Source organism: Trachurus trachurus (assembly GCF_905171665.1).
Source record: "Trachurus trachurus genome assembly, chromosome: 21".
Classification (NCBI taxonomy): Eukaryota; Metazoa; Chordata; class Actinopteri; order Carangiformes; family Carangidae; genus Trachurus; species Trachurus trachurus.
Window position 1 is genome coordinate 32146377 of NC_139899.1, and position 16634 is coordinate 32163010.

The following is a 16634-nucleotide window of genomic DNA, read 5'->3' on the forward strand; positions in this document are numbered from 1 at the left end:
TATTTGGATGTTTTTTTGTGTGTGTTTTTTTACGAAGAGCTCTGGTGTCCCTTTGCAACCGTTGCATTGAAATGCACTGCTACGCCAAGACCCCCTGTAACTAAGAGAAGGGACGGTGGACTCTGGAAATTCTTCCAGCCCTTAGTCAACATGAGGGTGAGTAGATAATGAGCGAAATATCATTCTAGGGTGAACTATCCCTTTAAATGAACGTTAGCCGTTCTTTAGCTTCAACTGTGAATCGATTATCAGTTAAACAAACGTAACAAGAGATTGATCACATCTATGTTTATCTTTGCCCCTGATGTCATTGATTCTTAGCTCTGGACCAGCAAGGAGTTGGTTCTGGTCTGCAACCAGTTTTAGGACATTTACAGTTTACCGGACAAATGTTTGAAACTCCGGTCAAATATTATCTGAATTTATTGAGTTTAAAATGATAAATGATATGCAGACTGCATAAGAATGTTAATCAAGGTCAATTTATAATCTTTTTTAGTTGTGCAACAGATCGTTGGTGATCCCTGATCCATTCGGCTCGCTCTCCACAGCCAAAAAAATCGCAAAATTGTTCATTCTACCAAATGTGTAGGCTACTAACCCCTCCGTCTCCGTGATGAGTAAATGAAACAAATGTGACAAGTTTAGCTCAGCGTGAAAAAGAAGAAAAAGTTTTCGTTCCACATAGGCCTGGCCGACACAAATAAATAAGATTTTTTAAATAAAATGACATGTGGAAATCGCCTATTCTAATAAAATTTTCAACAGACATTTTGACCGGAGGAGTTAAGAAATACCGGACGTCGGTAGATTTTACCGGTCAAAGTCCAGTGGTTACCAGATAACGGAAACCCAGGGTGTGAGTCTGAGTGATCAGATCTCCGACTCGCCCTGAATGCATCACGGGTTCCTTCACACCTGAGCCCAGGTTTTATGTGGTGAATCATCTCCATCTATCTGAGCTCATACTGATTAAATCTGGTCTTTAACTCTCTAACGATCATGATCTGCCTGTTAACGAGGCTCAGCAGCAGATGATGGACAGCCTGGTCTGGTTCTGCCTCCGACCTTCAAAGCTCCTCTGAACAGAATCATCAGAACACCGACGTTAATCTGGATTATCCTCCATTATGTTCAGATCAGACCCAGATTAGAGGAGGACGCACTCATCCCTGGACATGAACGATGGAGAGAACAGAACAGAGCAGACCTCCATCTCTCCATCCCTCCATCCCAGCGACCACCGCACGTCACTTCAGGTTAATAATCGTCCTCTCTGATCTCTGTGCTCCAGTTTGCTCTGATGGGCTGTCGCTGCCTTCCCATCATGCACTGCTCTGAGCCGACTGCAGGAAACACAGGATGCCCAGACTTCCATCACTGTTTCATTGACTCATTAAAAGAGGATTTTCAACTTAAAGACCCTTTCACACCGGGGACGTGACGAATAAAAGATGCAAAATTGCAAAATATTTGGCGTCCGATATTTTGCGAGAGATGCGACAATTATAAACCAAACTTTCTCTTTTCGTCGGGTGGTTCCTCTCCTCCACTCCTCCCAAAAAATATCGACGCTCTCTGGATTGATTTCTCACCGGCTTTGTTGAAAACAAATGCACATGGAGGAGAGGAGGGTTAGAGACACAAACCATGTTTCCATCCACTTGGCAATCGAATTATCTAAATATCGATAAAAAATATGAATGTGAATAATGTTGATTCAAGTGCCTTTCCAACCTTTAAATTGAATAAAAAGCAGTGTAATGTAGAGGCTACAGTCCTCAACGTAGGCATCCCCGGTTCGAATCCCGCATCGGGCAGACCTTTCCTGCATGTCATTCCCCCTCTCTCTGCCTCCCCCTTTCCTGTCTATCTCACTATGTACTATCAAATAAAGGCAAAAAATATACTTAAAAAAAAGAGTATCATACCAAAAAAAAATAAAAATTGAATAAAAAGCTGTGCGTAGAGGAATAGGAACAGTTTCCATCAGAATTTGTTGCATTAACTTTGTATCAATCAAGAGAAAATCTGATGAGATCGCATTAACATTTTATCGATATCCACAATATTTAATCAAATTTTTAGACATTTGTAATTCCATATTACTTAATGTGAATAAAAACGTGTGGATGGAAACATGGTCTCAGAGGAGGAGAGGGTTCAGGTTTAAAACATCCTGACACATGAACCTGATGAGTCTTCATTTACAGTGTGTTGTGACCTTAGTGCAGCACTGACCCTCGTGAGCCACCGTACACACACACACACAGTAAGTTAATATGAGGACGTGATGATGAGGAGGTTCAAGGTGAAACAGGAGGAAGTGGAGACTCAGAGAGATCAGTAACAATAAAGATCCTTTTAAAGTGCACACAGGAAATACACACTGCATATTATATACACACTGACACACACCGACACACCGACACACACACACACACACACACACACACACAGCTCAGACATCAGCTGCTCTGATTTGTTTCCTTTGGCTTCAGACCAACGTCCAGTCTCCTCTGAGCCGGAGGAAACCAGGCCGACTGACTGGAGCTGCTGCTGTGTGTGTGTGTGTGTGTGTGTGTGTGTGTGTGTGTGTGTGTGTGTGTGTGTGTGTGTGTGTGTGTGTGTGTGTGTGTGTGTGTGTGTGTGTGTGTGTGTGTGTGTGTGTGTGTGTGTGTGTGTGTGTGTGTGTGTTTCTATATTCGCTCCCAGTGTGAAGGCGAGGACGGGAGTGAGAGTTGAGGGTGTGACAGTGACAGAGAGTGTCCCAGAAAAGGTTTGAAGGAGGAGGAGGAGGAGGAGGAGGAGGAGGAGGAGGAGGAGGAGGAGGAAGAGGTGAGAGGAGGAAGAGGAGGAGGAGGAGGAGGAGGGAGAGGAGGAAGAGGAGGAGGTGAGAGGAGGAAGAGGAGGGAAGAGGAAGAGGAGGAGGAGGAGAAAGAGGAGGAGGAGGTGAGAGGAGGAAGAAGAGGAGGGAAGAGGAAGAGGAGGAGGAGGAGAAAGAGGAGGGAAGAGGAAGAGGAGGAGGAGGAGAAAGAGGAGGAGGAGGTGAGAGGAGGAAGAGGAGGGAAGAGGAAGAGGAGGAGGAGGAGAAAGAGGAGGAGGAGGTGAGAGGAGGAAGAAGAGGAGGAGGAGGAGGTGAGAGGAGGAAGAAGAGGAGGAAGAAGAGGTGAGAGGAGGAGGAGGAGGAGGAGGAAGAAAAAGAGGAAGAGGAGGTGAGAGGAGGAAGAGGAGGGAAGAGGAAGAGGAGGAGGAGGAGGAGAAAGAGGAAGAGGAGGGAAGAGGAAGAGGAGGAGGAGGAAGAGGTGAGAGGAGGAAGAGGAGGAGGAGGAATAGGTGAGAGGAGGAAGAAGAGGAGGAGGAGGAGGAGGAAGAAAAAGAGGAAGAGGAGGTGAGAGGAGGAAGAAGAGGAGGAAGAAGAGGTGAGAGGAGGAAGAGGAGGAGGAGGAAGAGGTGAGAGGAGGAGGAAGAGGAGGAGGAGGAGGAGGAAGAAAAAGAGGAAGAGGAGGTGAGAGGAGGAAGAGGAGGGAAGAGGAAGAGGAGGAGGAGGAGAAAGAGGAGGAGGAGGTGAGAGGAGGAAGAGGAAGAGAAAGAGGAAGAAGAGGAGGGGGAGGAAGAAGAGGAAGAGGAGGAGAAGAAGAAGAGGAAGAGGAGGTGAGAGAGAGGAGGAAGAGGAGGAGGAGAAGAAGAAGAGGAAGAGGAGGAGGACAGTTGTCCAATCAGATCAGTTGTCCTTATTGAGCTGTAACCGTAGCAACGCCCCCCTGTACCTGCAGCAGCAGCAGCTCTGTTACCTGTCGACCAGGTGTTGTTAACGACCCACTGTCCCTGAACGCCTCACGGCCGCACGCTGCACCTGAACCTGAACACACCTGACCACAGTCTGTCTGACCACTGGTCACCATGACCACCGGGTCACCTGGTCATCACCATGACCACCGGGTCACCTGACCTGCAGGAAGAGAACCAATCAGCTGGCAGAGACACGGTGAGTCCAGGTGATCAATAACCTCCAGCAGCACAGTATCAGTTATTGATCAACGACAGGAGCTGCAGCAGCTTCACAACCTCTCAGTGTTTCAGATTCAACACTCTTCATTTATTTTTATGTCGTTTCACAGTTTGAACTGTTGATTTAACAAAAAACTACACAGAATGTCCCTTTAAAGGAAACGATCAGTAAATTGATCCGTGATAAAACTGATCACTATGACAGACTAATAAACACCTCAACACCATCTCTTTTATTTCATTTATCTTTCAACCAAATCATAAAACCATGTGAGTATGAACACCGATCCTTAGTGAGAGCTGGTGTGTGTGTGTGTGTGTGTGTGTGTGTGTGTGTGTGTGTGTGTGTGTGTGTGTGTGTGTGTGTGTGTGTGTGTGTGTGTGTGTGTGTGTGTGTGTGTGAGCATCACCAGTCAGCATGTGACAGTGTGTGTGTCTCTGCCAGCTCATGGAGCTTCACACACACCAAGCCAACAGACAGCAGGCTGCACACATTTAACCATTTACTCACATGATGGTGTTTTTACCTCTTTAAAGGAATAGTTCACCAAAAAATGAAATTCAACCTCATGCTGATGAGTATGTGAGAGCGCACCAGGCATATTCAATCCAAGATTGTTTAGGCTGTAAAAATGTCCTAAATGTCGTTATTTCCAGTAAACTCCGGAGTATTCATCAGCATGAGGGTGAATTTCATTTCTTGGTGAACTATTCCTTTAAGAAGAGCTCTCTCTCTCACACAAACACACAGCTGTGCAGAGCGAATGGAGCAGATCAGTGCTGCATGTTTGTTTCCATCAGATCAGTTTTCTCACCACATGTGACTGTAAATCAACACACTCCTCTGTTCTCACAAAACTCTGCAAATTTACTGGTTTAAAGGGATAGTTCAAAAAAATTTTGGCAAATTGTCCCATTGCCATAATCCCTATAGTCATAGCAGTAGGTTCGTTACCTTTGATTGTCGGTGCAAGCTGTTTTTAGAACGGCGGAGCAGAGCCGTGAGCTGCTCAGAGCTACGCTACGGAGGCTCATTATGGGATTTCTTGGTTTCCCTCATCAAACTCATCAAATACACAATCCAACAACTCCACAACGCTCTGGTGGACAAGTTGTGACCTGCACATTCACCACGCTATGAGATAATAACACAACGTTACCAGACAGAGTTGTTTTAGAGGGAAATACAGAGACTGTTGATGAAAAACTGTCCCTGAAGGCAACACGCATCAGCGGTTTTACATGAATTTCCCTCTAAAACAACTGTGTGGTAACGTTGTGTTATTATCTCATAGCGTGGTGAATGTGCAGGTCACAACTTGTCCACCAGAGCGTTGTAGAGTTGTTGGATTGTGTATTTGATGAGTTTGATGAGGGAAACCAAGAAATCCCATAATGAGCCTCCGTAGCGTAGCTCTGAGCAGCTCACGGCTCTGCTCCGCCGTTCTAAAAATAGTTTGCACCGACAGTTAAAGTTAACTAACCTACTGCTATGACTATAGGGGATTATGGCAATGGTCCAATTTGACTAAATGTTGAACTATCCCTTTAAGTAGATAAACACTTTACTCCACACTCTGTCTGAGGTAGTGAAGCTCCTACATCCCATAATTCACCTGGACTCAGACTGGAGGAAACAGACTGTTGCTGCTGTTTACACACTCAGCTCCATTCACAACCTAATCACCACTTCCTGCCAAATAGGTCAGAGTCTGAACGGCCAATCAGAGCGGAGGATTAAACGGCGAGGAGCTGCAGATCATCACACACACACACACACACACACACACACACACACACACACACACACACACACACACACACACACACACACACACACACACACACACACACACACACACACACACACACACACACACACACACACACACACACACACACACACACACACACACACACACACACACACACACACACACATCACAGCAGGTGGAGCATTTTAGGACCTATTACATTCTTCTGTATGCATACCACATGAAAACCAGTGTGTGCGTGTGTGTGTGCATGCATGTGTGTGTGTGTCTGTGTGTGCATGTGTGTGTATGTGTGTGTGTGTATGTGCATGTGTATGTGTGTGTGTGAGTGTGTGTGTGTGTGTGTGTGTGTGTGTGTGTGTGTGTGTGTGTGTGTGTGTGTGTGTGTGTGTGTGCAGAGGAGGAAGGAGGAGGGCGGCTCGTGGAAAAAACCTCATGTGACCTATTTCTAGTGAAGCTGAATGAAGAGCTGTGTTGCTAGGAAAAGACCAGTTAGATGCTGTAATGTCTCACACACACACACACACACACACACATGCACACGCACACACACACACACGTTAAAGAGTGAAAGGTAAAAGCCTGAACGTGTTTACAGCTCCGACTCGTCTGTGAGCACAATCAGGTTTATTGCACTTTAACAAACAGCTCCTGTGGGAACAGACGAGTGCTGCTGAGTGTGTGTGTGTGTGTGTGTGTGTGTGTGTGTGTGTGTGTGTGTGTGTGTGTGTGTGTGTGTGTGTGTGTTAAGAGACAAGTGCAGACACTCTGAGGTCTTGTTAAAACTGTCTGATGATCGTTCTCATCATGCAACAGGCTACAGATACAGTATTGAATATTTGATTGATTGATTGGCAGACTCACTGTATCTCCCACTCGATCAATTATCTGCTGATAATAATCTCTTTGAAGCAAATTAAAGCAGATATCAGTGGAATGTTTTTGTTAATATAAGTCCTAAATAGTCCTATTTTCCGTCAGCAATCACTTACATGAAGTATTTCAGCCTAAACACGAGTCTCTCCGTCACTCTGCTCTGCTGTAACCCGAGGAGAAAATTTTCCTTGTGGGATACAAGTGTTATCCAATGAGGAGAGAGAACGGCATGAAGGGCTGTGTGTGCAGCCAAGGGATGCGCGTGAATGTGGTGACGTAGCACGAGGACCAATTGATGCCTGACAAGGGCGGGGGCTGCTAACTCATGGTGCGTTCAAAGAAACTCGTACTTTGTGTTTTTCCTTCCTGTGAAGTCATACCAGTTCGATCTGGTACGAGTTCACGGGTCGGAAGTTACGAGTGGCCGTTATAGGGAACTTTCACAGACAACAGGATGGTAAAAACACGAGCTACGGGTTACCTGGAACGCTACCAAGTCGTAGTTGTGACTTGAAGCTGTAACTTACGGTTTCAAAAGCCTGCCTTGAACGCAGCATTAGCCGAAACGGCCGTGAAGCTGATATCTGCTTTAAGTGGCAAATATAAAAGACAGCGTCTCCACTGACGGAAGGAACGACTTTAACTGTCAGATTATTTGATTTATTATGAGATAGGACACCAAATCAATCAATAAATCAATCAATCAACCATCTCTGTCTCATATTCTACTGTATATCCATTTACAAACCTTGACTGTAACATTTATTCTGGAAAGAGAACAATAAGATGGTCTGAAGCTAAAATAACTGACACAGAAGCATCAAAGCAACTTGGACCATTCATTGATTGATTGATCAACTGATTGATCAACTGATTGATCAACTGATTGGTTGAGTGATTGATCAGTGGTTGAATGACTGGTGGATGCAGCTCCAGGTGAATCTGATCAACATAACAAAGTGAAAGTGTGTTTTGGTTTGGAGCTGCAACAACAGGCTACTAGACTAGTTGATTAATTGATGAGTTGATCAACAGATAATCAATCAGATGTGTTGTATTGATCAGTTTCTTTCAGACAGAAACAGCAGCTGTGTGTGATGTTTCCCTCCAACACACAGGAGAATAAACTGTATCTCTCTGGTTGTTTAAGTAAATCTCACACTGTCACCAACACTTTCTCCATGTGCAGACAATAATAAACCAATCGATAATCGCTTCCTGACACCTTCAGTGTCAGTGGTGTAGGCTAATGTTTTGTAGTGTGTAAACTGCTTTTTAGGTGGTAAACTGTACATACTTGTATCACTGGTGGTTCTCAAACTTTTTTACACCAAGGACCCCAAAATTGACACAAATTAGACCACGGACCCCCATTGGACAACATTTTGAAGCAAACACCGGTAAGATTTCGTTAAAAAAAAATTATAGAAAAATGTGGCAAAATTTCTCTCTCAAAAAAAAGGGGCAAACAATAATACAAAAAGGGGTCAAATTTCTTGGAAAGAAATAATAAAAAGGAAAAAGGAAAAATTGAGAAGAAACTGGTAAAATCTCTCCAAAAAAAATCTAGGAAAAGTGATAAAATTTCTGGAAAAAATTCAGTTTAAAAATTCTAAGAATAAGTGGTAAAATTTCAAGAAAAATTAAAGAAATTATAAGAAAAAATTATTTATATATAAAATTATGAAGAAACTGGTAAAATTTCTCAAAAAAAGTTAAAAAATTCTAAGAAAAAGTGCTAAAATTTCTAGAAAAAGTTGTGGACCCCCTTGAACCGTGTCAACCCTCCCACTTTGAGAACCTTTGACATTTACTTTAGTTAGATAGTTTTGTTGTAGCCTACTGGGTATACTGAAATATTAATGCATTTTAGACTACACCACTGGACCTCCATATCAAGGACCCCAAAATTGACACAAATTAGACCACAGACCCCCATTGGACACATTTTTTGAAGCAAACACCGGTAAGATTTCGTAAATGAAAAATTGGAAAAAATGTGGCAAAATTTCTCAAAAAATTATACAAAAATGTGGCAAAATTTCTCTCTCTCAAAAAAAGGGGCAATCAATAATACAAAAAGGGGTAACATTTCTCAAAAAGCAAAAAAGTAAAAAAGAAAAATTGAGAAGAAACTGGTAAAATTTCTCAAAAAAAATTCTAGGAAAAGTGGTAACATTTCTGGAAAAAAAAGTAAAAAAAATTCTAAGAATAAGTGGTAAAATTTCAAGAAAAATTATAGAAATTCTAAGAAAAAAATATTTACAATTATAATAAAATATATTAGGATAGAAAACATATAGAAATTTCTCTCTCAAAAAAGGGCCAAGCAATAATACAAAAAGGGGTACAGTTTCTTAATAATAAAAAGGAAAAAGGGAAAATTGAGAAGAAACTGGTAAAATTTCTCAAAAAAAAAAAAGTTTTAAAAATGTCAAGAAAAAGTTGTGGACCCCCTTGAACCGTGTCATCCCTCCCACTTTGAGAAGCATTTACTTTAGTTAGATAGTTATGTTGTAGGCTACTGGTTATACTGAAGTATTAATGCATTTTCAGTGGGAAATACTGAGTAGTTAGTCTATACCTGAGTATCACACAGACAGACTACATAGTGGAGCGACTCACCCTCCAGGCTGAAGTCCAGCAGCACGTACTCCAGCGCGGTGTCGGTCTTGGTCTCCACCTGCGGTCTCTTCAGGGTGGAGTAGATCTTCCCGGGGCTGCTGTCCTCCGGGTCCTCCAGCTTCCTCAGGCCGCAGCCCATGACGTCCGAGGCGGGTCGAGGCGCTGGCTCTGCCCGCTGTGGAGGGAAGGAGAGAACCAGAGGAGCAGAGGAGCAGGCAGAGAGTCAGGCGGACTGAACCTCACTGAGCCGCGGCTTTACAACTTTAACAGGTCCGCTGCTGCTCCATCCCGCCTCCCTCCTCCTCCGGTAATAATCCCCTTAAAACAGAGAGACTGAAGAGATTTAAAAAGGTCAGAGGTGAAACCGCGGAAACACACCGGGAGGAGCAACACAACAGGCGGACAGCGGAGGAGAAGTGTCCCGCTGGAGAGGCTGCAGGTCCGGAGCGTGGAGAGGAGGAGGAGGAGGAGGAGGAGGAGCTGCTGCCTCCCTGGAGGAAACCAGTCCTCCACTGTCAAGCTGACCGACACTACACCACTTCCGGTACAAACTTCAAAATAAAATACTGACACAACACTATAAAGATTTAGGCTACCTCATGAACTGACTATTATTGGCCATAAACTACAAGTATAAATTCAAAAATATTGACAACTATAAGGCAATTTCATGATGCATTGAAGAATTTGGAAGTCGAGCTTGTGTGTTCTACTTAGTCTTCTCATTTGTTCGCAAATATAAGTCATAATGTTAATTCTGACCGGTTTTGTTTTGTTTTTTTGTTTTCTTGCTCTTCATCATGTAGGCCTAAATACAAATCGTTATATACAAAGGGTAGGCACAATAAGCTATTGCTTCAGCCTGTTGTTTTACTGACCGATCAATGCATTTTCTCAGTTGTTTTTAATCAACCAAATAAACTATATTCTGTCATCAACTGTTTACAGGTCAGGTCAGGATCAGGGTAAATTTTATTGTCCACTTAGGGAAATGTGTCCAGGGCATCGTGCTACGTTACATTACTTCACAGGGCAAAAAAGTAAAACAGTCACATAAAATCAGCATGGACTGCTAAAAACAGGACAAAAAACAAAAAAACATCACATAGGACCTATGTAGACTGCATTTTAACATGACAACACATTGACATACAGAGACATTAGACAATTCAAAGTGCCAGAAAAAGTGCTTAAGTGCTCAAGTTATTGTGTTTATTGCATGTTGTTCTATTGCACTAGATTGTGTTCTGTACATTACATCTGCACAGACCACCTCTTTTTTTCCCTCTCTCTCTCTTTGGACTTATTTCAAATTTAGTTTGGGTTGTTTTGAATCATTTTGCAACTTGTTCTAGTTTAAATTGATCTTTTCTGTGCGTTTTTGTGATGTCTTTTGGGCCATAAGTATTTTTCCTTTTCTTTTTTTTCTTTTTTAAATGGTTTATCAGACAAAATAAGCAATAAAACTATTGCACTAATCACTGTGTTGTTGTTGTTGTTGTTTGTGTGTGTGTGCGTACGTGTGTGTAAATATCTTTTTTTAATCAATATTTGAGATTTAATTTGTATTTCAGAGGGTCAAAACAAAACAAAACAAACATACAATTATTTAGCTACATTCTTTATGGAGTCTGGACTTTTATTGTGAAATCGGATGTGAGTGGCATCCGGTCTCGCGCTGAGTAACGGTGGTTCGTTTACTAGTTTAATGTGGTGGAGTTTTGTGAGGAGGAGAAAGTTCTTCCAGCTGCTCAGTAAATGTTTCTGTCCGTGAAGAACCGAGACCCGAACAGAGGAGCTGGTTCTGGACTCAGAGTCTGAAACTTCTCAGAGTCTCAGAGAGAAAGAGGGAGAGAGAGAGTAGAGAGGTAGAGAGGGAGAGACAGAGAGAGACAGAGTAGAGAGGGAGAGATGGGCGGTGCTGGGGGCGGGAAGGAGGTGGCGGGAGAAAACATCATCATGGATCATTGTAGTGAGGCACGTTGGTGCCGCCATGACACCTCCATCCGTTAGTGAAGCAGAGTTTCCCTCAGTCACTGGGCCAAAGATAAAGATACTCTATGACTCAAATAACGGTGGAAAGAGAAGTAGTAGCCCACTGTTAAACTGTCTACAAACAAACATGGTGCCCACTCATGTTTCGTTTCAGTGAAGTTTTATATTGGGATTTAATTTGATTTATAGAGCATAATAATCATTTGGTACGTTTTCGTAGACTTGAGTATCCCGGTTATGATCATATTCAAATACTGCAATTTACATGAACATAGAAACCTAGTTATCCATGACCAGGGCCGTTGCTAGGAATTCTGGGCCCCCTTAAAGGATACTAAAGTGGGCGCCTGCCCCCTAACTTTTCCAGTTTTTTTTCTTAGACTACGTATATTATCATTTTTTATTTAACCTACTTTGTTTTGACGCTAATGCAGCATTACTATGAGTATTAGTCAGGGTCTTATGCAGAATATTTCAGTCATACAAAGATTAGACTACTGGGGTTTTTATGGGCCCCACTGGGCGCTGGGCCCCTAGAGTTATCATCACCTTTCTCCCCTATAGCCTACAACGGCCCTGTCCATGACCATCCCTGTTTACATGATAAATACCAGTGTCCCAGTTTTGCATCTTATTTGCTCAGGCGCTTGTGGTATTTAGCTACTTACAACACAGAGCGCTGCAATTCTGACATCTGTCAAAATGAGACCACTGTGGCTTCTTGTGGGGTTAGCACTTTAAAATTTTAAAATTGCGTTGCAAATCATATTGAGAGACAAAGCTCCGTTTCCTCATCACTGAAAGTATGAGCGGTTTGCCACCGCCATGTTTGTTTTGCTGATATGATGCCACCGTATCCCGTTTTCTTTCATGATAGCAAAAAAAACAACAACTGGTGTATCCCGGTTTCTGAAATCAGGATATGATGTTTACATGCACAAAAACAAAAACGGGATACTCCATCCAATCCAATCATATCTGGGATACTCAAGTCCATGTAAACACACTGAATGACTAAAAAAGAAAATCTTATTAGCATTCTGCGTCTCTCACGGGTTTGGGCTGAAGTTGCTAATTTATTTGTCGAGCTCTTGTTGTAATTAGCTGAACAACATTTAAAAAGTTAATGAGGTGTCGTTTCTATCAGAAATCCCTGTTTGTAGGTAGCATAATGCAACATCATGCCTACTAAACAACAGCACGTTAGCATTCTGAAATCTTCTAGCGTTTAGTTAGCTTTTAGCTCAAAGTTAGCTAAGAGTGTAAACTTAATGTGCGAATGATGAATCTTTGGTAGAATGAAGTTGTACTTGACTCTGTTATTTCTAGATTTAATATAGGCTAGTCATCGACTGATTTAACATTTCCAGTTTTGTTTATAATCTAGAAATTAGGTTTAACACCTTATTGTGCTTTGAATAACGTCCTTTCAGGAGTTTTAGCCACCAATTTTTCATGTCACATTCACATTTCTTTGTTTTTGAACTCAAATAATACTTTGATCCATCCACAGTTGTTCTTATCTCATCTGCTGGACGGATTGGTTCAGAAACTCACTGCCCTCGGAGGATGAAATGAATCTCATGTGTTGCCTATAACTGGAACAAAATAAAACTTTTTAAAGAATGTTTTTTGTTGTTGGTTTTTTGGATTTTAAACTCATGAACTCATGACAGTCTTCAACAGATATGTCTCTTGTGTCTAATGGAATAAAATAGCTTCTTAATAGCTAAAAGGCATAGTGAAATAGTGGAATAAGTGAACAGCCTTCTAGTTTACTCAGCATTAGACGATGTGAAAGAAGATCTGAGTCCAGAAACAAAGGGAACTAAAGCTCCAACTAGGACTCATTGAATCCTCAGTCCACGCTGTGAGTGTCTAACATGTCTCTGTTTGTACAGTTCAGTCCTCACTAGAGCAGCTCTGAACTCTCTACTGAGGACAGAGTGATTTACTACAATCACAGAACAGGCCTCTAGTTTACTGCCCCCCCCCCCCCCCACCCCTCAGCTCCTCCTCCTCCTCTGGTCTGTCGGCCATCTGCACTCTCCTCTTCTCTGCAGCGCTTCATCATCAGCTCCTGTCACACACTTGGATTAACTTTCTCCACTTGTGGTCTTTGTAACTGGAGCTGCCTCCTAATGCTCTCAACTTATCTAATGAAGCTGCAGCGACATCTGGACCATCACACACACCTTAATGGCGGTGACCTTTGACCCCTGGTTTCCACCTCAGACCATTAGGAGCCCAGAGGTCGTTGTCGGCAGCGCTCATTAGAGAGGAAGTGAAACTGTTCAAGTGTTTGACAGGTGAAACTGATCACAGGTCTGCACGTGACCATGTGGACGTCTATTAAAGTGGAAAGTTACTGACATTTAGCATCAGGTGGTAACAGCTGGAGATTCATCAACTTATATCTTTTATAAAAACACAACACTGATGCACTTTTACTTTAAGGAGCAACATATTTTATTGATCTCCAGGAGGAATTAAATAATGTACATAATAATAACAATTTAAAAAAAAAAGTTTATTTATATAGCACCACAACATCTGGAATAATGAACAAAGTGCTTTACATAACATATACACTGCAAAAACTCAAAATTTTTCGAAGAATATTTGTCTTATTTCTTGTCAAAATGTCTTATTTCTAGTCAAAACTGATCTCTTTCCACTTTAAATAAGACTCATCACCTAAAAATTAACTTGTTTTTAGATCATTTTCACTTGTTTCAAACTAATTCTAAAGACCAGCAGGCTAAGAAATTCAACCCTGCACACTGCAGTCAGGTTATACAATAGTGGCTACAAATGATAGCTAACTGTCTTTGCTCACTGCCCTGAAATATTTTCTTTTAACTCTGAAATTATTTGTTTGTTTGTATGTAGCTTCTTTTTTTTTTTTTTTTATGTTTTTGTAAAGTTCTGCAGTTTTTTCAGTGGAGCCAGGCATGAATTAAATAAAATCAATCAAATCAATTTTCGCTTGAAATAAGTAGAAAAATCTGCCAGTGAAAGCAAGTTTTTTGTGCTTGTAATAAGAAAGAAAAACTTGCTCCACTGTCAGATTTTTCTACTTATTTCAAGTGAACATCAGCTTGAAATAAGTAAAAAGTGTCTTAAAAACAAGCTACTTTTTATGTGATGAGTCTTATTTTAAGTAAAATGAGATTAGTTTTGACTAGAAATGACATTTTGAAAGACAAAACAAAGAGAAAGAGAACACAGAGTTGATAAAATACATGACAAATCTCATTAAATCACAACTAAAATACATTAACAACCTGATTAATGCACAATGCATCTGTAAATATGATGTATACTGTATATGTATATGTATATGTATATGTATATACAGTATATGTGTGACTGACAGGAGTGTGAGTCAATAAATGAACAGAGTGTGTGTGTTTTTCTGTCTGGTGTTCACCATTCTTCAGTCTGAGTGAATGACAGGAAGGAAGCAGCTGCTGGATGAGAGGCTTTATTAGAGGAGAGGAGGAAATCCTACAATAATATTCACTGTATTTATATATATCTAGAAATACTCTTAGTTATATTTACAGTGTCTCCACCTGGTCGACTGATGAGCACCAACACCTGCAGAGTTCACTCACTGTCACTATCATATTATATCAGTATTAAAGGGATAGTAGCATTTTTTTTTAAAGTGGGGTTGTATGATCTACAAATAGCCCCTAAGTACTTTAATTGCAGTAGAAGACTCTCTGCACCCCTCCCGTTAGCAACGCCAGCCCATAATAGCCCTGCCCACAGATTTACAACATACAGTGTTGTGAACAGACCCAAAGAAACGGCCTATTTTCACGACCTAAAAGAGGTTTTACATGAAAAAAATACACAGTTCCATTGTTCGCTATAATATAATTTTTTATTTTTATAATTTTTAAACACAGTTTTTATTTGGACCTAACCAACTGCTGATCGGCGGGCGCTAACCCTGGGCGGAGGGATACGTGAGTTGGTTAGGACCAAATAAAAACTGTGTTTTTCCTGCACTTTGAAGGGCTGGAAAAAATTATATTATAGTGAACAATGAAGCTGTGTATTTTTTCCAGGTAAAACCTCTTTTAGGCCGTGAAAATAGGCCGTTTCTTTGGGTCTGTTCACAACACTGTATGTTGTAAATCTGTGGGCAGGGCTATTATGGGCTGGCGTGGCTAACGGGAGGAGTGCAGAGAGTCTTCTACTGCAATTAAAGTACTTAGGGGCTATTTGTAGACCCACTTTTAAAAAATGCTACTATCCCTTTAATATATTACACCTCTTCTAGAACATGTGCTTCAACTAGCAGCAGTGAAGTCTAGTAGCTCTGCTTTTTGCTCAATCTTTACTTTATTTTCCGGGGTTAGCTGTTATCAACATCCGGGGTCTGTAGGTTGACCTGCTGACCTCTGACCTGGATGATGTCATCTCCGACCGCTGCCCGGCTCATTCTGATAATAATCATTCTGCTTCGGCATTCGGGTCCATTTTCATCTCAACTAGCTGGAGCTTTAGTGAGTCCAGGTTGAGGAGAGGAAGCCTGTGGAAGCTGAACTTCATCCAGCTGCTCATTTTGTTCTGACAAGTCGGAAACACGCAGAAACGAACCGTAGCATTAGCGGTAGCAACAAGCTCAGCGATGACATCATCCAGGTCAGAGGTCAGTAGGTCAACCTACAGACCCCGGATGTTGATAACAGCTAACCCCGGACTCAGAGGGGAATAGCACTAGCCTATCAGAACTAAATATTGGTGAAATGAAGGAGTTTCTCTGCAGATAATGTGTTATTTAGAGGCTGCATTCTGCTGCCCTGTAGACTCCATTATACGGATATACACGGCTCTCGGCTGGAGCTCATTTCATCACAACCACTTGTAATGACACCAAAGTTATCTGGGGGAGGAAATGATCAGATTTTATGCTAGAAATAAGGTCCAGATTGTAAAAAACGGTAATTATCCTTTAATGGACTGATCAGACCTGTTTTCCAGCAGCAGTCATGTTTCTGTGGTCGAGCAGCTTCGTTCAGACTCATCAGCTCTGTTGCTGCAGAGCCGTGATTCAACACATCAGTGTTTAAAGGGAGCGGGAATGAGAGAATGAACTCACTCTTCATCCAGCTGGGAAACCGTTTCAGTCTCATTCAGCCTGTAAAGTCCCTGAAAACACTTCAGACGTCCCTGTAGCTGTTTACAACCTCATTACGATGCGTCATGACACATTTATAAACTATTATAAACATTAAACAGAGGATTTCAGCTGAGTGTTGCATCCAACATAACTAATAACACACACACACACACACACACACACGCTGCAGGGAGATGAAAGACGACTTCAGA

The 16634-nt window shown here is 41.8% G+C and overlaps 1 protein-coding gene across 1 annotated transcript in view; it reads right to left on the bottom strand.

Annotated features, from left to right (window-relative positions):
- The window catches only part of rftn2 (raftlin family member 2), a gene marked incomplete at both ends in the record, with an annotated part of 32025 nt that extends 22599 nt beyond the window's left edge, over positions 1-9426 (bottom strand). Inside the window, one exon of the mRNA XM_083997055.1 lies at positions 9288-9426. Coding sequence (XP_083853181.1) covers positions 9288-9426 — 139 coding nt within the window. The remainder of the gene's footprint in view (positions 1-9287) is intronic.
- Between the last annotated feature and the right edge of the window lie 7208 nt (positions 9427-16634).